Source organism: Notamacropus eugenii, chromosome 5, assembly GCF_028372415.1.
Source record: "Notamacropus eugenii isolate mMacEug1 chromosome 5, mMacEug1.pri_v2, whole genome shotgun sequence".
Classification (NCBI taxonomy): Eukaryota; Metazoa; Chordata; class Mammalia; order Diprotodontia; family Macropodidae; genus Notamacropus; species Notamacropus eugenii.
Window position 1 is genome coordinate 83,583,712 of NC_092876.1, and position 25,244 is coordinate 83,608,955.

Consider the following 25,244-nt stretch of genomic DNA (forward strand, 5'->3'; position numbering starts at 1 on the left):
GGAAAGATTAAACTTGATTGGCTTTGTGTAAGTTCATCATTCCTTCCTCAATTTCTTGGTCCACTCTGAACTGGTTTGCCAGTCTGCCTGGTTCCCATAACAGAAGATGATGTCAGAGTCAGAGGGACCCTCAGACTTCAGAAAGAGGTTGACAGAGGCCTCTGAGAACCACTGACCTCAGTATTCTCAGGTGGCCAGTATTCCCCTCATACCCCACAGAGACAAAAGTCTGCCATTAATGCCCACCTGGGTTTGGGGCCCTAAGGCAAGCCTCCTACTTAGGATTTAGGCTGGCAGGAGAGGAGGAACATTCTATAGTAGAACTAGAATTCTCAGTGAAAGTTCTGAGACAGAATTCTGTGGGTTGTGCTCTCTCTCCCTCCCCTCTTCTCTCTTTTCTTTCCACCTCTCCTCAGACCTTCCCACTTAGCCCTATGATTGCTCCAGCAAAAGTATCTGGCAGTAGCCTATAGCACTGGGACTAAAGGGGACTGGGAAGGTTGGTAAGGGATAGGGGCTGGATAGAGTGGAGTCAGTTAAATTCTATTCATCAAACATTAACAAACACTGGGTAGAAGACTGGATTTAGAATCAGAAAGACCTGGGTTCAAATCCTGTCTTTGACACTACCTCTATGACCAAGTCACTTAACCTATCTGAGCCTCAGTTTCCTCATCTATAGAATGCTGATAATAATATCTATATTATAGGGATGCAGTGAGGTCCAAAGGAGATAAGCACTCTGCAAATTTGGACTACTTAAATTTCAGGTGCTGTTTTTATTTTTTAACTGGACTTGTGATTTCATTGGTGTTTAGAGTACCCAGTGTGTAAAAATCTCTTTTCCAAAGCAGATCCATGTCTGCCTTGGGACACTGGGAAGATGCTGAGAGGGGTAGGCCTTCAACCTAGGTCTTTCTGATTCTGAGGCTCTACCTATGTTGGTCATCATCATCATCATCTTCATTATCGTTACTGAATTATTATTGTGTGAATGACACTGTACTTGTTCTTGGTGCTGGGAGAGATACAACGTTTAGGTAACACATCGTCCCTGCTGTCATGGAGCTGACAGTCCAGTAGGGGAAACCCAGGTAACTTTGACATACAGTATTGTCTGAAAAGGGAATTAGAAAGTTTTGTGTGAGGTTCAAGCAAGGAAAGGCTTCCTATGGGTGGCATCTGATTTGGCTTTTAGAGAATGGATAAAACGTCAATAGTCCAGTTGAATGAAGACTGTAAGGGCAGGGAACTTTTCGTTTTACTCTTTATAGCCAAGGACTCACTGGCTGCTTAATAAATGTATGTGGATTTGAATTGAAAGGAGTGGGAAGGGTATTCCAGGCTTTGGGATCAGACAGCATGGAGGGGGTGGGGGAAGATTGGCTACACCATAGTCTTCGGGGAGGGGAAAGGAAGGGAAGAGTGGAAGGTGGAGTAGAAGAAAGCTTCTGGGGACGGGTGGGGAGCAGCCCCAAGGTTCCGGAACAAACCCACAGAGCTGTGGGCCCAGGCTGTTGAGGGTTTCTGGCAGCCAGTGACTAGGGGAATGGAACCGTCAGAGTTTCCATGTGAACAGATGGAGGGCTGGGGAGAGAGTGGCAAAGTCCTGGCTGAGACTTCTAGCAGTGAAAGACGACCCACCTACCCCCTCCAAAGTCTTGGATTCAGTCTAGGATTTTTGGCAGGGTCCGAATGGGAGGAAAAGGCTTTCCTTTTGGAGAGAAGGGTCATAGATCTCTGGAGTCACCTTAAAATGTTGGGAATGAAGGGGAAAGTGATCTCTCCCCATCATGAGTTTCTAGGGGCTCCCAGAACTTCCAGGTTATTTCTACTGAACCCCGTTGTTTGGGATGGCGGAGGGAAAAGGCTGCTGGGGGAAGGAGGAAATATGTCCTCCTGGGCATCCTGGAAGGCAGAGGCTCCCTTTCCTGTCCTCCCACCCGCACCCCAAAGTTCTCACTTTCTGCCTTCCTCTGTTCTCAGGGCCCGGGAGTGGTGACATCTCTGCGAAGAGTGCCCCAATTTAAAGGTATGTACGCGCTGATCCTGGCTGCTTCTTCTGGGTCACTTCCCTCTATCTGGTACCCGAGGCCTGTCCTCCCTGCTGTCTAGCCATACTCTCTCCTGCTGCAAGGAAAAACTGCGCCGCGTGGTTCGTTTCCCGGTGACCACTCGGCTCTCTGCCGGCGGACTGGCTGGCGAGCCACGGCGCCCCCGCCCCCTCACTGTAGACGGCGGTTTGAATGGAAACCCAGCTCGGAAGCAGCTTTTTCTCATTTGCAAACTATTTCCCAACCGCCCCCTTGGCAGCTGGTCTGTTCGACTCAGCTCGGCTCGGCTCGTCTCGGCTCGGCTTTGCCTGCGGCCGGCCTCCCTGTAGGCTCCAGCATCCAGGCTCCCAGTTCCCCGGGTCCTGGGTCTGGGGTCCCAAGCCGGCTGCAGACCGGCACCAGAATCTGGATTCCAAGGCTCCGGACCCCGTGTAGCCTGGCTGACTCTCCCTTTGTTTGTTTGGGGTTTTTTGAGGGGGGGGCTGGAGGGGGAAGGAGCCACAAGTGCAAAAAGCTGCTTCCCCAAGCCACCGACCCACTCCGGAGACTCTAAGCCCCAGTCTCGGAAACGAGAGCCCCCCGCCCCCAGCCTGCGCACAGGCTCCTGCCTCCGGGGGAGGTTGGGAAGTTGCCGGGTCCCAGGGCAGGCAGAAAGGCTTGAGCTCTCCCTCCCTCCCCAAGGAGCCTTTGGCAGGTGGTTTCTCCTCACCTCCGACCCTAGACTGCCCCCTTCCGGCCAGCTCAGCTCAAGCGGTCCCCTTCTGCATCTTCGGCACTCCCTGGTACTAGAGGCTACTTCTCTCCCAGCTCTTGCTTGGCTGCTTCTACTTTTCTTTTTTTCTTTTTGTCTGAGAGGGTGCTCTTCCAAACTTATGATTTTCAAATAATCTTTTTCATCCCTCCTCAAACTTTCCACGCCTCCCACTAACCCCACCAAACTGAAGCTTTTTGATGAGAACTCCCTGTTGTCCCTTCCTTCTCATCTCACACCACTCAGATTCCTTCCCCACGATCTCCTCCCTCACCTGCCTCACATGAAGGTGGCCCTTCTCTTTGCCAAGGCTAATCCCCTCTATATACATGCCCTTGGACAGCCTAGCCCAGAGATTGAGAACTGAGGAGAAAGAGAAACCTATAGATTCCCCCTCCCCCCTTCCTCGTTTCCTTTGCAGGGGTGGATATTTCTTAAAGGCTCTGACAGCATCTATATACCGCCTGATGTTAGGAGGCTGTCCAGATACATAGTTGCCCAAGAATTCCTCTCCGTTGTTCCTTGCTTGTCCAGATACACTGCTTATAAAATTGTACTCTAGGCTGGAAGTCTGGGAACTATTAGATGGTCTCAGAGGAAGGGGAGAGCTTGAGAACTTTGAGGGATGTGTCATGGAGTAGAGAGATGGAGCTGGAGATACGGAAGAGCTAGAAAGAAAGAATCTTCTTGAAGTCTCTCTAGAGTTAGTAGTAGGAGCATCCTTCTCCAAGGGGCAGATTTCAGAAAAATAATTTTATTCACATCCTCCATACAAGGGCCCTGGAGGAGCCTCATCTTTAACTATAGGTGGGATGGGCTAGGCTTCCAGGTTTGGTTCAGTCAGAGGCCTCCAGCTATTTCTCAAGGCCAGCTGGAAGGAGGCAAGAAGTCCCACTGACCTCAACTTTCCAACCATGGCTAGATGCCATCAGGTTAGAGAAGAAGAGAAGGCCTCCTCATTTCTGCCTTGGTTGGGGAGATAAGACTTATGAAACAATTAGGGAACCTTCTGGGGCCTCAATACATATTCTAAATGTTCTGGAAATTCAAGAAAATAGGGATTAGCATGGGTCTAAGTATTCAAGAAGGACGTTTCTGAAGGCAGCATTTGAGCTCTGTCTTGAAAGTAGAAATGATGAAATGCTTGGGCTGGGAGGGACCGTAGGTATTTACCTCCCAAATCCTTCTTGCCTTTGGGCTCGACCTTTCTGGAATGAATAACTTTAATAACAACAATGATCCTTTATATTTGTACAGAATTTTGCAAAGTAAAAAAGCTTACAAAGTACTTTCTTCACCTATGCCTAGGGCCAGGCTAGGTAGGCAGGGGCTTAGGGTGAAACTAGAAGGAAGTAGCAGGACGGGGCACTTTTTAATAAGACTTTTTGATGAATTCCCATATTTTTAATACCAGCTAATCCTAGCTCCATGGCTTGTAGCATTGTGATGATAGTGGCTAGAGTGTTGGATTTGAGGTCAGGGAGACCTGGGTTCAAATTCCCTGCCAGATAGTGGCTAGCCATGACTCCCTAGGAAAAATGTTTAACTTCCTCACTGTCTCAGCTTCCTTCTCTGTGAAATGGAAATAATAATAGCGTCTACTTCACAAAGTTATTATGAGGCTCAAATGAAAGGAGGATGAAAAATATTTTGCAAATCCTAAAGCTCTACATAAACAGAAAGGATTATTTCCATATTAAACAAATGGAACCACTTATGTCTTAGGAAAAAGATATAGGAAGGTGCTTGAAGCACATAGGGGTTAAGTGTCTTGGCCAGGGCAATTCATCTAATAATAGGTTCTACAAAGTGGTATTCAGGGACTGTTGCATGTTGTTTTTACAATAGGTTTGCCTAACTTTTTTTTTTTGAGGCATCGAGGGTTAAGTGACTTGCCCAAGGTCATACAGCTAGTAAGTATCTGAAGCTAGATTTGAACTCAGGTCCTCCTGACTTGAAGACTGGTACCCTATTCACCGTACCACCTAATTTCTCCCAATAGGTCTAACTTCAGAACTAAAAGGGCTTAAAACTCATTGAGTCTGACATTTTTGTTTTATTTTTTAAATTTTCATTGTTATTTTTTATTTTTTGTATCATCTTCATTTTGAACTATATCCCTCTATCTTCCCTTCCAGTTGAACTATCAGCAAAGAAGGAAAAAGAGTAGGGAAAACAGTTCAGCAAAGCAAACCAACAAAACAGCAATCAAGTCTGACACTGTACATACTGTTCCACACCTATAGCCCCCCACCTCTGCAAAGGAGGGAACGTTTTCATCTGTTTTCCTTGAGGCCATACTTGGTCCTTATTAAACAGCATTCAGTTTTGTTGTTTCTTGTTTGTTGTCTATTCACTGTTGCTTTCTAGGCTCTAGTTACTTCTCTTGGCATCAGTTCATAAAGTTTTTCCATGCTTCTCTTCATAGTCACTATTTCTTAAAGCTCAGTAAAATTCCATTACATTTATGTACCAAAACTTTTTTTTAGCCATTTCCATATAGATGGACTTTATAGTTCTTTGTTACTACAAAAATATTCTGCTAAAAATATTTTGGTTTATATGAGACCTTTGTTACCTTCAGGGTAATGGCTTTCAGTAGGATCTCTAGATCAAAGAAATTATCACTTTAGTTACTTTTTAGCACAATTCTGTCTTTTACAACCCCCTCTAATATGGACTATTCCCGACTTTTGTCTTCTTTGCCAACTTGCTGGGTATGAGGTGAAACCTTAGAGTTGTTTTGACTTTCATTTCTTTGTTTCATCTGGTTATTTGAACTTTCACATGGTGCTTAATAGTTTGTCATATTTTTGAGAACTGTTTGTTCATATTCTTTGATCATTTATCTGGTGGGGTTTTGTTCATATATTTGTGTTAGTTCTTCCATATATCTTATAAGAGATATTTGATGCAAATGTTTTCTTTCTAGATCAGCACATCTAATAATCTCATCTAGGCAACTGAAGCCTAGAGAGGGGTTACCGAGGTCATTCCAAGGGACAAAGCTTAGACTCGAACCCAGGTCTTCTGATTCTGAATTTTACCCTATTTCTACTATACCAAGCTTCCTCCTATTATTTTATAGAAGTCAAATTGTAGGAGTAAGGAAGAGGAGGGGTGTAGAACCTCCACGGGACAGTCATACACAGAGAGTCACAATTTTCAAACTTTGTCTAGAATACAAAATGCCTTGCTCCCATTCTCATACTTTTACATACACTCTCTCTCATTTGACCCTCAAAAAGATGCTCCTCTCCATACAGCTTGCATTATTAGTCCCATTTGATATGTGAAAAAAGTATGGCTCAAAAAGGGAGGAAGTAACTTGGCGAAGGCTAGGAAAGCAATGCATCTGGGACTTAAACCTAGGTCTCCTGTCTCTTAACCCAGGGCCAAGATCATAAACTATCAGCTGAAAGGGAAGGAGCAAGAGAGTTTGAGGTTGATCAGAAGGGAGAATTTCCAAGTCTTTTGGAAAGAGACTTAATGGAAATAAGAGACAGCTAAAGCAAGTCATTGGGGCAGGTGAGGGAGGGAGATGATAGAATCTTTAATCTGGGGCAGTCCTACCTAGGGGCAGAAGGATGGATCTGATGACTTCAGAAAAGCCCTCCTAGTCAGAGGAATCTCCTTTGAAGCTCGGACTGGACTGGGGGGAGAAGACATAGGGTTCTGGGGTGGTCAGGTTGCCTGTGGGTCTCCTGACAGCTCCTTATTAGACTCTGGGTCTGATTTATCCTTCATTTGATGAGCCTTTGATTAAAGACCTTGGGGAAAGGGGAGATCAAAGAATCCAGTGGAACTCTGGCTGAGTTCAAGCTGTTGAGAGAGAAAAGAGTAGCTGAAAGCCAGACTTGGGGCTTCAAGCCAGCACCCAGCCCACAGGTCTGTGAGCTGTAGATGATAATATTTGGGCTATTCTGACAGTAGTCAGGGGATTCAGTAATGCCCACACTGAGCCCAGAGGCTCCCCTTAGGATGATGGATGATGGGGACAGGCAGCAGGAGATCATAGAATGTTCCATCAGGAAGGGACCTTAGAGATTGGCTAGTCTGACCGCTCCCTGACCCTTCATTATATAAAAAGGGGACACTGAAGCCCAGAAAGGGGGAAAAGGGTTTTCCCAAGTTCACATAGCAAATAAGTAGCCAAATCTGGATCCAGACTCTCAGGCCAGGCCTTCAAACTCCGGTTCTTAACCAAGTATCTGTGAACTTTAAGAAAAAAAAAATCTTTTGGTAATTACATCTCAATACAATTGTTACAAGGCTATTAAAGGTTAAAACTGCATCAAAACTTTTAGGACACCCTGTATTCTTGGTTTCCTTTGTAATCCAATGTATTTTATGTCCTTCATTTAAATATATCATTCTGAGGGCTCCACAGCACCAAACCCATTAGAGACCAGTGCCTTAGACATGTGGCCCTTTACTTTCTCAAGTAAATCCAAACTTCATAGAACAAATCCCTTTAATAAAAGGATTTGTTCTGTAAAATTTGGATTCAGTCAAAAGGCTACATCCAAGGATCTAGAAGGTTACATGTGGTCTCAAGACCGCAGTTCTCTACCCCTGCCTTAGAAAGTGGAAGAAAGGGGTTCTAGTAAGAACAAAGTGTCAGTCATGGGGTGGGGTGTGGAGATGTCCCTTCTGAGAATCCAGAGCCTAATTTTCTTTTTCTTTTATTTGTAACTTAAATTTTTTCCCTCCCTCCCCCTCCTTTACTCATCCTTCCCCGCTCCTGAGACAGCATACAATTTTATATACATTCCTATTAAATACATTTTCACCATAGTCATCTTGCATAGAAAAATGAGAATGAATCGGAGAAATCATATAACAAACCAAAATGTAATGCACAAGAAAATGATCTGTTTGATTCTACAATTGGATGCCACAGTTCTTTCTCTGGATGTGGAAGGCATTTTGCCTTAAAAGACCATTGGGAATTTTTTAAGTCCTTGCATTGCAATGAAGTTCTAAGTCTACCAGAAAAAAAAATCCTCACACACTGTGGTTGTTGCTGTGTACAAAGTTCTCCTGGTTCTGCTCCTTTCGCTCAGCATCAGTTCATATGAGTCTTTCCAGGCTTCTCTGAAGTCTTCCTGTTCATCATTTCTTATAGAGCAATAGTACTCCATTACATTTATATACCATAATTTATTCAGCCATTCCTCAGTTGATGAGCATCCCCTTGATTTCCAGTTTTTGGCCACCACAAAGAGAAGTCTATTTTTATTGCAGACAAGAGGAGGGTCTTGGATGGGAACCCAGGCTCCCAGGCTTTAGGGAAGAGGACTGAAGAACTGAAAGGATTTTAGAGGCCATCTGCTTTGACCCCTGATCCCTCCACACCATTTCAGATGAAGAATCAGCCAGCCTTTCCTTGAATATCTTCAGTGACAGGCATGCCCTTTGTGGGACAGTTCTGCTTGATAGGAACTTGTTGTGTTTTTAGTGTTGATGCCTTTTGTTTTCCTGCAATAATGATAGTGGCTAGCATTTATATAGCCCTTGTCAAGTCCTGAAATAAATCAAAGCCATGAGCTAAGGAATAAAGGGTCTTTAATTGAGATAACAGGGTAGCAAACCTGCCACTCTGGGGGATGGCCAGTGGATTTCCAACCAAAAAGACTCATGAAAAAAGTTTTTATAGTTTTAGGAGGAGAGGGAGAGGAGACAGCATGAGGTAACAAGGCCTGGTCATGAGACCCCAGTGATCCTTGGCAATCTGGGCAAGGAAAGCCACTTTTTTCTGGCTGTTTTGCCCTTCATGCCATGAATCCCAATGGAAGGGGGTCAAGGACACTAGAAGCTGAGATGCAGCTTGAGCTGAGCCTCCCCACAGGACACAATCCCTAGGTGGGGCTAGGGGGTACCTAGGATGTGGTTCTGCTCAACCTAATCAAGAGAAATATCTTGAAAGTAGGAATGTAAGAACATTGCTGAAATTCTGACATTACTAAGATCCTTTAAGGGATCATTTTCTGTCTTTATAGTAACAATTTTCTGTTACCCTTTAAGGTTTACAAAGCATTTTATGCATATTATCTTACTTGATACCTACATCCCTGTGAGATAACTGCTATTATTATTCCCATTCTAAAGGAAACCTGTGAGAAGTTGTCACTTGTCCACCCAGTAAGTTTCTGAGGCAGGATTTGCATTCAGGGCTTCCTGACTCCAAGTCCAACACCCTGTCCACTATATTGAGCTGTTTCACATTCATTTTTTACCCCTTCCTTCCTTTCCTGCTTCCTTACTCAGTGAGATATCCCTTGTAAGAAATAAAAATAAAGAAAAGATTTAAACAGTTTTTAAAAACCCAACTGATTCATCAATTTTGTCTGACAGAACAGGAAATATTTCATATATGCAATCCCCTACCTCTCCAGTGGAAAGAGAAAAGGGTGTTTTCTCATCTCTTTTCTGGGCCCAATCTTGATCATTATATATACATCATCCAGTTTTTTTAGTAGTCACTATATATATTGTTTTTCTGGTTCTGTTTAAATTTACCTTGTGTCAGTTCATACATATCTTCCCATGTTTCTCTGAATTTCTTATATTTGTTATTTCTCTTGGTTCAACAATACTGCATTTTATTCAGAGACCACAATTTCTTTAGCCATTGACCTACAGGCATTCTTTTTGTTTCTAATTCTTTGATACTATAAAAAGTGCTGCTATGAATATTTTTGTTATATGAGACCTTTCAGTCTTTGGCTTTCTTGGGATATGTGCCTAGCAGTAGGAGTTCACTCCTCCACATCCTTGGTTGGACAGTTTTGATTGATTGAAAGCAGTCATCAATTTGGGGGGGAGGGGGTTATAATTCCTAATTGTTTTGCAAAATCACCAGGCCAATTCAAGTCCCTTCAACAATGTATAATTCGCCTGCTTTCCCACAGCCCCTCCAACATTGACTATTATCATCTTTGCCAATTTGTTGGTTATAAGGTAAAAACTCAATGGGTTTTTTTAAATTTTTAAGTTCTCTTACTAGCAGTTTAGATCAGTCATTTCAATGATTGTTAATGTATGCAGTTCTTTTAAGGCACTGGTTATTAATATCTTTTGACCACTTATGCATTGGGGAATATTTCTTGGTCTTTATCTATTGGTGTTAATTCCCTATATATCTTGGATACCAGATTTTACATAATATAAAAATTTTTTACCAGTCAACATTTTTCCTTCTTATTCTATGTTGATTTTGTTCATGTGATAGTTTGTTTCAGAAAACAAATTCAAATAATTGACATTTAGTTTAACTTTTGTAACCTCAGTTAAAATTTTTCCTCTAATTGCAAAAGGTACCCTCATCTACTTTTTTAGATTTTTTTTTTATGATGTGACCTTTTACATTTAAGTTGAATATCATTTTGAAATCTGTGTGGTGTAAGATGTTTGTATGAACCTATTTTTTGCCAAGCTACTTTCCAGTTTTTCCCAGAAGTTCCTGTCAAATAGGCAGTCCTTTCCCAAGAAATGTATCATTCGTACATTCTTCCATATATAAAAATGAAATTAGCCTCTTTAACCTGGCACCCCATTCCTCTAGTGTTCCTAGTTATGTCTTCTTGGGCCAAACAGAACAAGCCTAATATATCTCTCCCATATGGCAGACCTTCATATATTTGAAGTCAACAATTGTGTCACCCCTAAAATTTCTCTTCTCCAAGTCAAATATTCTCATTTCCTTCTATTTTTCCTCACAGGGCATGGTTGTTTTAAATTCCCTCACCATTTTGGGCATGTTCCAGCTTTTCAATGTTCCTCCTAAATTGTGACCCCAGAGATGCCCACAATCCTGCATCACATGTGTTCTGTGCAAGGCAGAGGAAGCAGGACTATTTTCTCCTTGTTTGAGATATTAGATTTTTCTTTCTGCAGAAGTGGGAGCCAAGGATTGGGCTGCCTCGTCTGTGGATTTACAGGTCCTACTTTTGATTCCACCAACCCCCTTCCTGGCCTCACATACCTACCTCATTAGGTCCCCCCAACTGAAAGGGTAGGAATTAGGGTCAGGCCTGGAAACTCAGTTTTTTCTTGATCTCTAATTGAACCCAAGGGAGGTACTTAGTATGGCTGCCCCAGAGACAGACAGATACAGAACTAGACATAGACCAACTGTGGCAGAGATAGAGACAAGGCAATGGGGGTGGGAAGTATGAAGGTGGGGGGCTGTAACAGAACAGAGCAGCAAGAATCCCCACAGAAATATCTTCATAACAGGAAATGTCTCATAAAATACCTGTGGTTTGGCCAGGCCCTGGGGCTGACCGAGTTATGCACCTCGAAGGCAGCCGGGCTCCCCACACTCTTTTGGGTCTGGGAGATCTGGGGCCATGATGGGGAGGAGGGAAAAGGGGGAGGCATGGAGTGCAGCTGGGAGTACTTCAGTGGAGGCCCCTCGGTTGTGGGGGGAGCAGGTTTCTGGGAGCAGAGACTATGGACCACAGTGATGTGCAAATGCTAAACAGTGAGGAAAGAAGAAAGCTTCCTTGGAAAGAAGTACTTTATACCCTCCACAACCCACCACCACCCATCTTGAGTGAGATTAGGAAATTAGAAATGTCCATCAGGATGTTACTGAGTGAAATACCAAGATGAATTTTCTGACACGAGAAGCATGACACTCAAAGAAACAGGTGAGCAAGAGAGGCTGGGTAAAGGAAAAATGAGAAACGTGACCTTCTCAGCTGTGTTAGGTTCTCCTTGTAATACCCTGGCCTAGGTGAAGCCTAACTAATTCCTTCTCTAAGCTAGACATAATGGGGAAAGGTTGTGAGGACCAGGAAGTTGGGGCAGAGAGACAGAACCTGGGTGGATTCTGGATATTTCCATTGTAACATGGGGATTGATCCTGAAGGAAAGTGTGGAAAGGAGAACTCCAGAATGGCCCTAGGCTGGCAAGGCTGGTGTTTGTGGTGTTAAACTCTGAAGGAAGCAGAGGAGAACATATCTTAGAAAGAGTGAATTCTAGGAGCTTGGCATCCTTGGAGAGGGCAGGAGTCTGGTGGCCTTTTTTCTAGCTGATCCTATGACCACTTCTATTTCTGGTTGCTTCTTTACTATCCTGGGCCCTGAAAAAAGAATGACTTTGAGGCAGAAGTGAGGGAGAGACTGGAAGATGGTGACTCATTAGGTGATATTGGACAAGGTTCATGGTATAGTAGCTAAAGCCCAGGATTTTGCCTCAGAAGGCTTGAGTTTCAATCCCATTTCTGACAGTTGCCGCTTATTTGGACTAGGGCAGGTTTCTTCCCTGTTCTGAGTCTGAATTTAAGCACTGGGCTTGATGATTTCCAAGGTCCCTCTAGGTTTTGGGCCTGGACTTACTCTTTCAACCTTATTGGTCAGGAGGGTGTCTGGAGGGGAAAAACTTCTACCTGACCCTTCCTCATCTACTCTACTGGTCCTACCCCCTGAGCAGTTAAAAAGTCAGATGAGAAATGAATGGACATATAAATGTCAGGAAAATCAGTCAGTCAATCAATAAACATTTATTAAACACCTACTATGTGCCAGGCTCTATGCTAAATGCTAGGGATGTAAAGGAAGGCAAAGTCCAGTCCTAGAGACATTCAGCAATCTACAGGAACCCCTCAGGAAGGACAAGGGTGAATTCTACCTTCTTTGCCTGCTATCTGGCCCCTCCATGGGTAGAAAAGAAGGGAGGGCCCTGGCCTAAGACAATTCTGGCTGTTTTCTGGCTCCAGCCAGGCTTTTACTGCAGAATCGCTGACATGGATGAAACTCTATTTCACAGGGATTTGGTGAAAGGGGGAAAAAAATCTCCTTTAAGGGTTTACAGCTGTCACAATACAGAGTGGACTCCTCCCAAACCCCCTGAATCAGCACTTCCTGTATTTGTCTTACCTGGTTCAACCCACAGTCATGGCTCAGGCCCCAACCCTCCTTACTCTACCTCCACAGTCCTCTCAGCCATCCACCCTCCCCCCCACCATTCCCCAGTCTTCCCTTCCAAAACCTCCCATTTCTGTTCCTTTACTAACTGACCCTGTGATCCAGGGTAAGTCTTTTCCCTTCCCTGGGGCTCAGTTTTCTCCTTTTAAAAATTAAGGGCACTGCATAAGACAGTTTAGTTTCTAAGGCCCCTCCTATTTCTAATATTTCATTATTCTCTGATTCCTCTCCTGTCCAATTTTCCCTCTAAATCCAACCCTATTAAAAGTGACAATATAATGTTTCAGACCAAGCCTGTGGGTTGCATTGGTAAAAGGAGAACTCAGTGATAAAACTGGGTCTACTGCTCACCAACTTGGAGTGCCTGGGGCACTGAGAGGTTAAGGGGCTTGCCCAAGGTTATAAAACCTTGTGTAAGAGGCAAGACTTGAACCAAGGTCTTCCTGACTCCAGATCAGCTAATAGAGCCCTCTAATATTTGCAAAGCACTTTACACGTTTGATCTCATTTGAGTCTCAAAACAACATGTTGATGCAAGTATTACTACAGGATCATCGTCATCACCATCCACAGAATATGTATTAAGCACCTCCTACGTGCCAAGTACTGTGCTAAGAACTAAGGCTATGAAGAAAGGCAATATTGTCTCCACTTTACATAAGAGAAAATGGAGGCTGAGAGATCTGAAGTGACTTGACTGTAATCACACACCTAATGTGAGGGGTAGGATTTGAACTCAAGTCTCTCTTTGTACTTCCCTTTAAGAGGGATCCTGTTGATCTCCCCTGTAACAATGATTACCAATTGTGTTGTAAGAGTGATAGTACTGCCCCCTTCACTAGTTGACTCAAATAGATTCACTGAATCTCTGAGCTGGAAGATGGTTCCTATTTAGCCTAATCCAGTGAATGTGTGGTGATTCAGCCTCCACAGGAATATTTCCCAGAAGGGAAGATCACACTCTTTCTTGAAGACTTTTGACTCTTGGGGAGAGCTCCAATGATGAAGAAACTTTGTCTTAGGAAAGTCTAAATCTACCCCACCCATTGCTGTCCCCTGGGACCAAGGAGAACGAATTCCACATGATAACTTCAAATTCTTGATAGTAACTATGAAGTTGTTTCTGTCTTCTCTTATCCAAGTTAAACATCCCCAGTTCCTTAAAAAAAAAAATTGTTGATAGTTTTTGTTTGGATCCCTCCTCCTCCAGGGATAGGGAGTGGACTTTTCCTTGGTATTGGGGTTGCCTAGGTGAGGAAACTCCTTCTGACAATGGAAGCTGACACCATTTCTACAGCATCCAGTCTCAGAAAATTGCCTGGAGCTGTGAAAGGATTGTTCTGAATCATATCACCAGTATATGTCAGAGGCAGGGTTTGAACTCTTGTCTTTTTGGCTTCTAGACAGGCAGAAAGAAAGGAGGAGAAAAACAAGTTCAGCAAACATATATAATAGAAGGGAGGGCAGATTGGGGGAAGGGGCAGTCAAAAGCAAATACTTCAGAAAAATGACAGGGTCAAAGGAGAAAATAGAATAATTGTGGGGTGGAATAGGATGGAGGGAAATATTGTTAGTCTTTCACAACATGACTGTTACAGAAGTGTTTTGCATAACTACACATGTATAACCTATATTGAATTGCTTGCCTTCTCAATTGGGTTGGGTAGGGTGGGAAGAAGGGAAAGAATTTGGAACTCAAAGTTTTAAAAAATAAATGTTAAAAAATTGTTTTTACACTCAACTGGGAAATAAGATATACAAATAATGGGGTATAGAACTCTATCTTGCTCTTCAAGAAAGTAAAGGGGATAAGAGGTGGAGATTATAAAAGGGAGAGCAGACTGGGGGAAGGGGTAATAATGCATGCCATCCAGGGGTGGGGGAAGGAGAAAGATGGGGAGAACATTTGGAACTCAAGATCTTGTGGAAATGAATGTTGAAAACTAAAAATAAATAAATTAACCAAAAAAACCCCCAACAAAACCCCAAGCAACATATTTTAAAAAGACCTAACCTATGTACTCTTCCTCAACCCGTGTTTTGCCTTTGCAAAGACAAAAAAAAAAAAACCTTTCCAAAGAAGTAGGAGGAGGTGGCCTTCTTTAGGGACAGGTTTAGTTTTTATAATTTAACAGCATTTGGTTTCAATGATTTTGTTGCGATTGTTCATGTAGTTTACAGTCTTATAGATATTTTGTATATTTCCCTAGTTGTATTTACTTGACTCTGTATCAGTTCTTATACATCTTCTCTTGCTTCTTTGTAATTCAGCATAGATTTTTACAACCTAATAATATTGAATTGCATTCATAGATCATAATCAGTGTTGCTACTTGTAAGAAATACTGCTATAAATATTTTAGTGTATTTGGAGCCTTTCTTTTTGTCACTCATCACTTTAGGTTATGTTCCTAGCAGTGGGATCTCTAGGCCAAAAAGTATGGGCATTTTAAACACTTTCTTAGCATAATTCCAAATTGCTTTTCAAAATAGTTGGACTAATTTACAGCTCCACCAACTGATGGATTGGTGCATCAGTTGTCAAAACATGATCCTCTGACACACTGGGATTCCTGAGACTTTCAGATAGTCCCTGAAGTCAAAACTATTTTTGTCATAATACTAAGATGTTATTTGCTTATTAAAATATTTCCCTCCTTTGCCAACTACATATCTGTGTGAGGGTGGATGTTTTTAATATACTTCAACCAAAACAATATATCATAACAGATTGAATGTAGAAGCAGATAGGAGAATCCAGTTGTCTTCTGTTAAGTCTAGACCTTAAAGAGATTTACAAAAATATGTAAAACAGTACCAGTCTTCTCACTAAAGTTTTTGACTTGGAAAATAAAATTATTTTTCATTAAAAATGTGGTTTATGCTCATATTAGTGGGTTTATTACTGTTATTTTAAATTGAATTAATAAATACTTTAAAACATATTTGTTTTAATTTAAAATACAGTAAATATTGATCACTATAACCAAATAAACAAAAGTTCTTGGGGTTCCTCAGTAATTTTTGAGTGTTGAGTTGTGAGACCAAAAAGTTCGATAACCATTGCATTAATATATACATCTTACTATCACCCCTGCAACATTGACTCTGCCTATCTTTACCAATTTCCTGTGTGTGAGGTGAACACTACTTTTATCAATGTTCATTAAGCATCTTCTCTAGTCTTATCATTCTGGTTACTATCTTTGGACATGTTCCAGATTTTCCATGTTTTCCCCAAAATACTATACCCAGAAGTAAATGCAATTTCCAAGATATGGTTGACCAGGGCAAAGTATAAGATCATCACCTCCATTACCCTTGATCTCCTTCAGACCCCCAACCCCAATGCCAGGGGCCTCTTGACTAAAGCAGATGTTCCTGGGGGCTAGATCTCCCTCCGTGGGAGAGAATGGACTCAGTGATCCTCTCTAACTACAGTCCAGTCAGGGGACCATTCGATTTTTTGATTCCCTTATCACACTGTTGACTCACGTTGTGCTTATAATATACAAAACCCCCAGCTTTTCCCACAAACTATTGTCTAACTGCCCCCATCCTATTTTTGTGCAGTTAACTTTTGGAAATTGAGGACAGGACTTTACAATTATCCCTACCAGATCTCATATTAAAAAACAAATGGTTCATTGTTCTAGACTGAGATTTTTGAGGGACTCCGGACTTCTGTCATCTAATATGTCAACTAACCCTGCAAGCTTCTTGTTATCTTGGCAATTTGATAAGCATGTCACCTTTACTTTCATTCAAATCACTGATAAAAATGTTGAACTGCACGGTGACCAGAACAGACTCGTTTGGGTCACGCTGTTAGACTTCCCCTCAAGCTGAGATTGACTTACTGCCAGTTCACCTAACTATACCATCTCTCATCTAGCCCAGGTCTCTATCTTACAAATAGGAGAATCTTTGTCACCTGCTCTGCCAAAAGCTAGGCAAACAGCTGTGGGCCGAATATTTCCTTGATAGGGTCTTACACCTCTGTGGCAAAGTAGACTGGGAATTGGACTTGAACTCAAGAAGATCAGAGTCAAAAATCAGGTTCCAGATTCTTAGTAGCTGTGTGACCTTAGGCTAGTCACTTAACCTCGGTCTGCCTCAGCTTCCTTATCTATAAAATGAAGATTATGAGTACCTACCTTCCAGGGTTGTTGTGAATATAAAATAAAATACTATTTGTAAAGCAGTGTTATACAAATGCAAGTTAATATTATTGTTATTACGAGTTGTAATGCATAACCTGGATGTAACCATGGATGTGTAACCCTGGATGAGCAATTTAACCTCTTTCAGTATCAGTTTCCTCATCTATAAAATGGGGATAGTAATAACATCTACTTCCCAGGATTGTTGTGAGGATCAGACGAGATATTAAATGCTTTGTAATCCTTAAGACACCCTACATATCCCAGCTGTTACGAAAGCTTTTCTGATTGTCCTTTGTAAAAAAGCTTTTATGATTCCCCCTTCTCATCCCTTTAAATACGTGTTCTAGAATTTTGCCAGGAAGCAAAGTCAAGCTCGTTGGCCTGCAGTTTACGGAATATGGCTTTTCTCTTTTTGAAAAATTGAAACATTTGCCTTTCTCTACTCCAGCTGAAATTCTCCCTTTCTTGAAGCTCTCTTAGAGCCTCCTCACCCCCACTCACAGTATAGTGATCGCGCTGACTTCCCTCCAGTAGTGATCCTGGTATCCCCCAATAGTGACCCTGCGGCTCTCCCGAGAAGGATCCTGCTGACACCCTCCCCCCTCCCATAGTGAAGCCTCAATCCCCTGTAAAGCCCCTGGCGCCCGTGACCACACTGAGCTTCTACTGTTCCTCCCAGCAGAACGAATCGCCTTTAGAGCCAGAGCCCAAACGGAGCGGGAGCCGCCATGCCGCCGGGGCCCTCGCCCCCTTCTCTGCGGCTGCTGCTGTGGCTGCTGGTGACCGGGCTGGGGGCGGCAGCCGGAGGAGGGGCCGGTGGGGCAGGCTACGCGCAAGTAAAGTACGTGCAGCCCATGGTGAAAGGACCAGCCGGGCCCCCTTTCCGGGAGGGCAAGGGCCAGTACTTGGGTAAGCACTACGTCCGCCCAGTCCCGCCCAGTCTCTGCGCCCGCCCCTCTCTGGGCCCCGCCCCGCCTCTCTCAAGTCCTTCCCCTAGCCCCATCCCTCCTTCAGCCTCTCCCCTCCTCCGCCCTCCTTTCGAAACCCTGAAGGTCTTCCCCTCCCAGATTGATTTTTTTTTTGGACTAGGTAAAAGAGGCCATTCTCTGTCTCATTTCTTACCTAGTTTTAATCACTGAGGTTTTTTGCCTCAATTAGATTGAGACCTGTTAAAAACACCAAAATCTCCCACTGCATTCCGGGCTATCTGTAGTCGTTCTGATCTGTATCTGGCCATTGGACCCAGATGGCTCCGGAAGAGAAAGTGAGGCTGGTGACTTTTGCACAGCCCTGCCTCACTGTAATCCAATTCACTTGTAAGTCCTGGCATCGCCTTCCTGACGTCATGGTCTTCTTGGAAGGAATGACGAACAACAATCCCCTAACACCTCCCTCTGCAAATACCCCGCTCCTCCCACTTGTCCCTGCCCTGCCCCTCTTCTCCGGCTGTTCTTTGTCTTCCCTCTCTGCCTCGACCCTCCTCAGGACCTATCTAACTGGGCTAAGGAGCACATTCAGAGGTTATGGGGCCTTCAGCTAAACCTTGTGTGCAGAGCCAGCCAAAGGAGACTGACAGCTCCTATTCGCTAATTCTTCTGGCCTCTGGCAGTACTTCCATTGTGTCTTTCTACCTCTCTGGGTTTCCAACCGGCCTCTCCGGGGCGGATTTTTTTTAGCGGCAAAGGGGGCGGAGACTCTGACGTCATTGGAACTTTCTCCTCATCCCCTTTCCCTAGTATAAGGGAGAAGACTTTCTCTAATTTGGGCACACCCCTCCCCCCATACACCTGAGCCCTTGGGCCCCACTCCTCTAGATGAGTGGGCAAGGCCCGGGGCTGGGCTCTGAGTGAGTAGCCATGAGGGACTGGGTCAGTTCTCTCGCCCTGAAGGAGCTCCAGCCCTCAGGAAGGTCTGCTTTAGTCAGAGGGTCCCAGCTAGGAGTCTCAGGGAGAAAGTCAGCGAAGAGACTGTCTCAAGTTATAGGTGTGCAGCTGTTTCCCTCCTGCCACAATTCCTGATTGGGGGGAACCGCAGAACATGAGCAGGTCCTATTGCCTCTTCAGTGGTCCCACTGGACCTGAGCCTCCCACGGGGAAATGTGCCTTCTCCATACCCATTAGAGCTACCTGAGATTTCCCTCATCCCTTGTTGAGTCTTTTCTCTCACCAATTTCTGCCCTCAAAGCCTTGAGATTCTTTATTTTAGGCTGGGTAGGAAGGGAAGTGCTGGGGGCAATCTCATTCCCAAAGCCTTTGACCACGGCCACCCTATTTCTTTCCTCAGAACTGCCACCACCAATGCTGCCAATGGACCTGAAAGGGGAACCTGGACCACCTGGAAAGCCTGGCCCCCGGGGCCCCCCAGGACCTCCTGGTTATCCGGGAAAGCCAGGTACAGGCAAGCCAGGCCTGCATGGTCAGCCAGGTCCCGCTGGCCCCCCAGGCTTCTCTAGGATGGGTAAGCCAGGCGTCCCAGGTGTCCCAGGCAAAGTGGGCAGTAAGGGTGAGCCAGGTCCCAAGGGTGAGCCAGGCCTTCGGGGGGACCAGGGCCTTCGAGGACTGCCAGGGCCCCCTGGACTTCCAGGCCCCTCAGGCATTGCTGTCACTGGCAAACCAGGCCCCCAGGGTGCTCTGGGTCCACAAGGCTTTAGGGGGGAACCAGGTCCCAGGGGGGAGCCAGGACCTCGAGGGGAAAGAGGCCTCAAGGGAGATAATGGGGTGGGTACACCAGGCCAACCAGGTGTTCCAGGCAATGGAGGTCCCCCTGGCCCTCCAGGACCTCCAGGTCCCATGGGCTTGGGCAAACCTGGCCTAGATGGGCTTCCAGGTGCCCCAGGAGACAAAGGAGCCACTGGGGCTCCTGGGGGACCAGGACAAACTGGGGAACCAGGGGCCCTGGGCCCAAGGGGACCCCCGGGACTTGATGGCATTGGCATACCTGGGGCAGTAGGTGTGCCTGGGCCCCAGGGACCTGTAGGTGCAAAGGGGGAACCTGGGATCAGGGGCCTTCCTGGTCTGCCAGGCCCTATAGGCTATGGGAAGCCAGGGATCCCAGGCCTCAAAGGGGAAAGGGGCCCAGCAGGGGTCCCAGGAGGGTTGGGTGATACAGGTGAGCCAGGAGAGGATGGTGAGCCAGGTGAACCAGGACCTCAGGGCCTTATGGGCCCTCCTGGCCTTCCTGGGTCCATGGGACTACCAGGGAGGCATGGGCTACCTGGGGCCAAAGGGGAGGCAGGGCCAAGTGGGCCTCCAGGGGTACCTGGGATCCGAGGAGACCAGGGGCCAAGTGGTATTGTGGGAAAACCCGGGGTTGTCGGAGAGAGGGGATTACCTGGGGTACAGGGACCTCCAGGGCCAAGTGGGCCCAAGGGAGAACCAGGCATCATCGGACTTCCGGGGGGGCCAGGTGCAGCAGGAGGTCTGGGACAGAAAGGGGAGGTAGGCCTTCCAGGCCAGCCTGGCCTGAGGGGACCCTCAGGGATTCCTGGGCTTCAGGGTCCATCAGGTCCCATCGGCCCCCAGGGTCTTCCAGGCCTAAAAGGAGAGCCAGGCCTCCAAGGTCCCCCTGGGGAGGGAAGGGTGGGTGAGCCAGGCTTAGCTGGACCTACAGGCCCTCCTGGCATCCCTGGCAACCCGGGACTTAATGGCCCCCCAGGGCCTCCAGGGCCCCCTGGGCCACCTGGGCCCCCAGGGGGGTTAGATGAGATGGGCATTGCAGGGCTGCACTTGCCCAATGGTGGGGTAGAAGGGGCAGTGCTAGGTAATGGCAGAGGGGCCAAACCCCAGTCTGGTCTTGGGGAGCTGTCAGTCGGCGTTGCCCCAGCTTTCACTGCTGTGCTCACGTCACCTTTCCCGGCTTCGGGAATGCCAGTCAAGTTTGATCGGACGCTGTACAACGGGCACAGTGGTTATAACCCTGCCACCGGCATCTTCACCTGCCCCATTGGTGGCGTCTATTACTTTGCTTACCATGTGCATGTCAAGGGCACCAGTGTTTGGGTGGCTCTATATAAGAACAATGTCCCTGCCACCTACACTTATGACGAGTACAAGAAAGGCTACCTGGACCAGGCGTCGGGCGGGGCTGTGCTTGAACTTCGCACTAATGACCAAGTCTGGGTGCAGATGCCCTCAGACCAAGCCAACGGCCTCTACTCCACGGAGTACATCCACTCATCTTTCTCTGGCTTCCTGCTCTGCCCCACATAACAGGCCAGGGATCCATGGCCACCAACTACCCCTCCCACACCCATCTTTAGTAGTAGTATTATTTTTTAATTAAAAGCAAAGGACCCGATGGTTAGAGAAGACACTGGGAGATGGTAGTGGCTAGAGGAGATCTGTTTTCTTCTTCTGATTGCTTCTGAAAGAGGCTTTGCAAAGGTGGGACCGCCTCCCCTCCCTCCATTCCTCCTGGGCCTGGGGCTGAAGATGGTGCTGAATTGAAGGAGATGGCCAGCCTCAGAGATAATGAGTATGAACTCACACTCAGGGCACGCAGCTCCTGGCTTCCAGGTCTTAAGCGGAATTGCTCCATTTCTGTCCCAAGGACTAGGGGACTCATGGGTCTTCTATGCACACGTCTTGGAGCAGAGACTCACTGACTATCCTTGGAAATCTGCCTTTCTCCATCCCTGGGCTTCTCTTCTGGGTGAAAAAGCAGGGACCTCTCACGCTCAGACTGCACTGAGGATACAAAGAAGCCTCCCATCCCAGCTCCCATGTCTGGGGTTTCTAGCTCCAAGACAAGTTTTATTTCAGGAGAGAGAAGAAGACAAGCCCCTAGTCAATCTTTGGCCAAAGATGCTATGATGGCCTGTGTAGTATCTCCTTAGGAAAAAGTGCAATAGTCACCAACTCCCCTTAAGTAGCCCAACTAGATGGGTGAACAGGAACCAACTTCTGGCGTCTTTCATGGGGCTAATACTACACCTATCTTTGCCTTCTCTAATCTCCCACAGCCCAAGCTCCTGTTGGAAGAAGGGAAGGGAAATGTGGAAACAACATCAAGAAAAATCCACTCCCAAAGGGGCTATTAAAGGGCCAGGAAGACAAGGCACCCAGATGTGGGGAGGGTGAGAAAGTCACCTCCAAAGCCACTGGGTAGGTGGAGTGCAATGTATTCAATATTGGGATCCTGCAGTTCACCTGCTTCCACCACGCCCAAATAAAGAGGGTTTATGTGTAAGGCTAAGGCACTATAACCCCCGCTCCCATAGTCCTCAAGTAAGGTCAAGGGATCTGTGGTAGATTGACTGGAGTCTAGGTATTTATTGGATCCTTTGCTCCCACCTCACTTTCCTGAACAAGAGCCATGAAGCAAGGGGTCGAGGCCCTCTCCTATTTCATTTTGATGTTCTATGTGATCTTAGGGTCTAGAAAAATAAAGAGCAGAAAGACTAGATGGTAACAGATGTTAGTCTTGGCGGCCACATCTGGAGAGAGGACAGAAGGCAGTCAGGTTGTTTTCTTCCCGACTCCTAATTTCGAGTGGATGTTCACAAAAGGGACAGGAGAGGAGCTCTGGCTGGTTCTCCCTTCACTCCTGGGTGATAGATAGCTGCAGCATATTCTTTCATCACCAGTTCTAGTCTTAGCTTTGGGGGTAGGGAAGGAAAGGGGACACATGGGGGCCAGATAGCAAGGCCAGTGGCCACTCCACCCCACTGTGAAGAGATAAGGGGTTTCCCTTCAAACGAACAACTAAATGCCCAGGAGCCTTTAAGCTAGGGCTGGCCCCTAAAACCGAGGGTCCTATGTCTGACCAACCCAACCACTTAATTTAGACTACATGTGAACCTTGGAATCATCTCTGAAACTGCTGGTGCTAGCTGCTCTAAAACACAGCGTCTGTTGTAACAAAACTACTGCCAGCTCCTGCTTGTTCTCTAGGCTTTGGCTCATTTGGGGCCTTTGCTAACCTTTGTACATCCTGACAGGCCTCTCCCCACAATCTAGGTCACCTGGATTCCCATCTCCTGGTGGCAGGGACAAACAAAGGGAAACCCAACTCACTCTCGGTACAAGGGTTGGGGAAGAAGCTAGGTGCAAAAGCTTGGGAAAAGGAAGGTCTGGAGGCCTTGAAGGATCTCTCATCCTTCTTGGCCTTATCTATCTGCAAGAAGCTCCAAAGCCCATTTGTTGTGTGTCCCTTTCTCTTCCTGTGCCAAAGCCACCACTTCCTTAGGCTGAAATGGCCAGGCAGGCCTTGATCTGCACCAAATGTAGAGTTAAGGGCAGAAGGAAGCTGGACACCCAGGACTGTCCCCCACCACATGCTCCTGGCCACTTGGCAAGGACTCTTGGCTAGCAGGACCTTGGATAGGTCACTTTTAGGTGCCTCCTTAAGGGCTGACTCTGATCAAGTCTGTCAATTTTTAAACTATGAAAACTGCAGTACCCCTATGCATTTGTATATTCTAATTCTGTTTTTTTAAATGTTTAAAATATTTGCCTCTAGTATCCTCATTTCTAACCTGATATATAGATGGTTGTAGTTTTGTACATACCTATTCCATGCACTGTGTCAGAGCAAATTCGGTTAAAAAAACCAACGCACTTGTGATAAACAAATGGGTTTCTCTTTGGAACTAAAACTACAGTACTTGACTGTATTGACACATCAATAAAATCTATTAAAACACAGTGTTAAGCTATCCTCTTGTACTAAACATAAGCTCATGAAGGCACTGGCTAGGCCCAGGGTTTCAGCCCACTTCTCTTGCCTCTTGCCTTTCTTGTCCCCCTGACTCCAAGCAGACTTGTTTGCAGCCCACATGGGTGCACAGCCCCCATTTTATGCTCAAGGACTGTCATTGGCTACACTCAAGATGGTTCCAAGGTGGTAGGGGCGCACACACACACACAACCAATCTATTCCTAGGGCAATTCTGGGGAAGTCCAGAAACGCAGCTGCTGGCGGGCCGATGGCTAATCTGGGGCAGAAACCAAACCTCTCCAGAGCATTCCACAGAACTCTCTAGCAGTGGAGCGTGACAGCTGGCTCAGTGTCCCTAACAAGTTATTTCAACATCTGAAGCAAATTATGAATGAAATTACTAATCCTCATTCCCAAGGGAAGGCAGAGCTGTAACCAGGCTCTAGTTCTCAAGTGTGGAGGATGGGGCTCAAGGTGAGCAGCTGTCTTGGACTGAGCTCCCTCACGATGAAGACATAGTGAACTCCCCATTACTGAAAATTTTTAAACTGAGCCCTAGGGACCATTTGTGTGAGAGGATTTGCCTGAAGACCAGATGCCTTCTGAGGTTCCCTATGAAAGCATGTGTTTGACATCCTTGGCCTGGGACAACCAGGGGTACTAACTTCCTCAAGGAAAGTTCTCTATTCTTTGGGCCAGGCGGATTTGGGGACAGCCAACTTGGGACATTCTTTCTTGCCTGCCCTTTGGAAAACTCAGTTTGGTCTCTAAGGAGGCCCAATTGAGCCTAGAAACAGCCATCAATGACAATATCCCCCCACATTTTGCTCTCAGTGAGGGACAAATTGCTCCCCAGGCTAGCCCTCCCCAATATAGGCAGGAGCTCAGACCTCACATTCCCACAACTCTGAGGGGGCAGGAGAGATTACAGCAAGGCAGCAGCATCCCAGAGAGACTGCCTGACGCACTCTTCCCTATCCAGGAATGAGATTCTTTGTGTAAATTTCCAAGCACATCCATCCCTGCTCTGGGGCAAACCAACTACTTCCTCATGGAACCCAGCCAGGGCAAGTAAACAGGACCCTTGCAAGGCAAAACATTCCATCTGATAGACTGCAGAATAGCTTTTGACAAAACAGATGTAACAGGGTTCTTGGTGCTCTACATAGAGCAATCCTGTGGCCATGGGTCACACAGATAATGATCTTGCCTGGCCCTGACTCTCATCAGGTGCTATTTCCCTTTCAACTGCAGCTGCGCCAAAGCAGGCTTCCATCCTTGATCTGAGAGCCTAAGAGCCTGGGCCTGGCTTCCGCTGGGCAGGGGAAATTTTTTGGACCCATACTCGTGCCCTACTCCCTTACTTTTCTTGATATCCACAGCTAAAGTAGCTTTCAAATCCTTGGGGAAAACATTCTCGTGATAGAGACCCAGACCATCACCTGAGCCCCACTGTGTGACACCCTATGAGGAAAGCTCGAAGAACGGTCACTACTCTGACCTACCCCACAGATCTCAGGGGCTCTCAGGTTCTTTCAGAGGAACCTGCCTCTCTATCTCCTTGGGTTCCCAGTTCTTAGGAGTGTTGTCTTTCCCCATTCCTGTTGGCACACACTACCAGGATGGAACAAAGAAGTCCCACAGGCAGAAGAGACAAAGAATTCAGAGCCGAAGACCAAG

The 25,244-nt window shown here is 46.0% G+C and overlaps 1 protein-coding gene across 2 annotated transcripts in view; it reads left to right on the plus strand.

Moving 5' to 3' along the window:
- COL8A2 (collagen type VIII alpha 2 chain) overlaps nt 1–21,236 on the plus strand; it is a 34,100-nt gene extending 12,864 nt beyond the window's left edge. Inside the window, exons 2-4 of one of the 2 annotated variants that reach the window (XM_072610055.1) lie at nt 1,987–2,032; nt 17,587–17,816; nt 19,191–21,236. In XM_072610055.1, coding sequence (XP_072466156.1) covers nt 17,636–17,816; nt 19,191–21,115 — 2,106 coding nt within the window. In that variant the 5' untranslated portion in view covers nt 1,987–2,032; nt 17,587–17,635 and the 3' untranslated portion in view covers nt 21,116–21,236. The remainder of the gene's footprint in view (nt 1–1,986; nt 2,033–17,586; nt 17,817–19,190) is intronic. The other variant, XM_072610054.1, reaches the window with a different exon arrangement.
- Nucleotides 21,237–25,244: the final 4,008 nt, after the last annotated feature.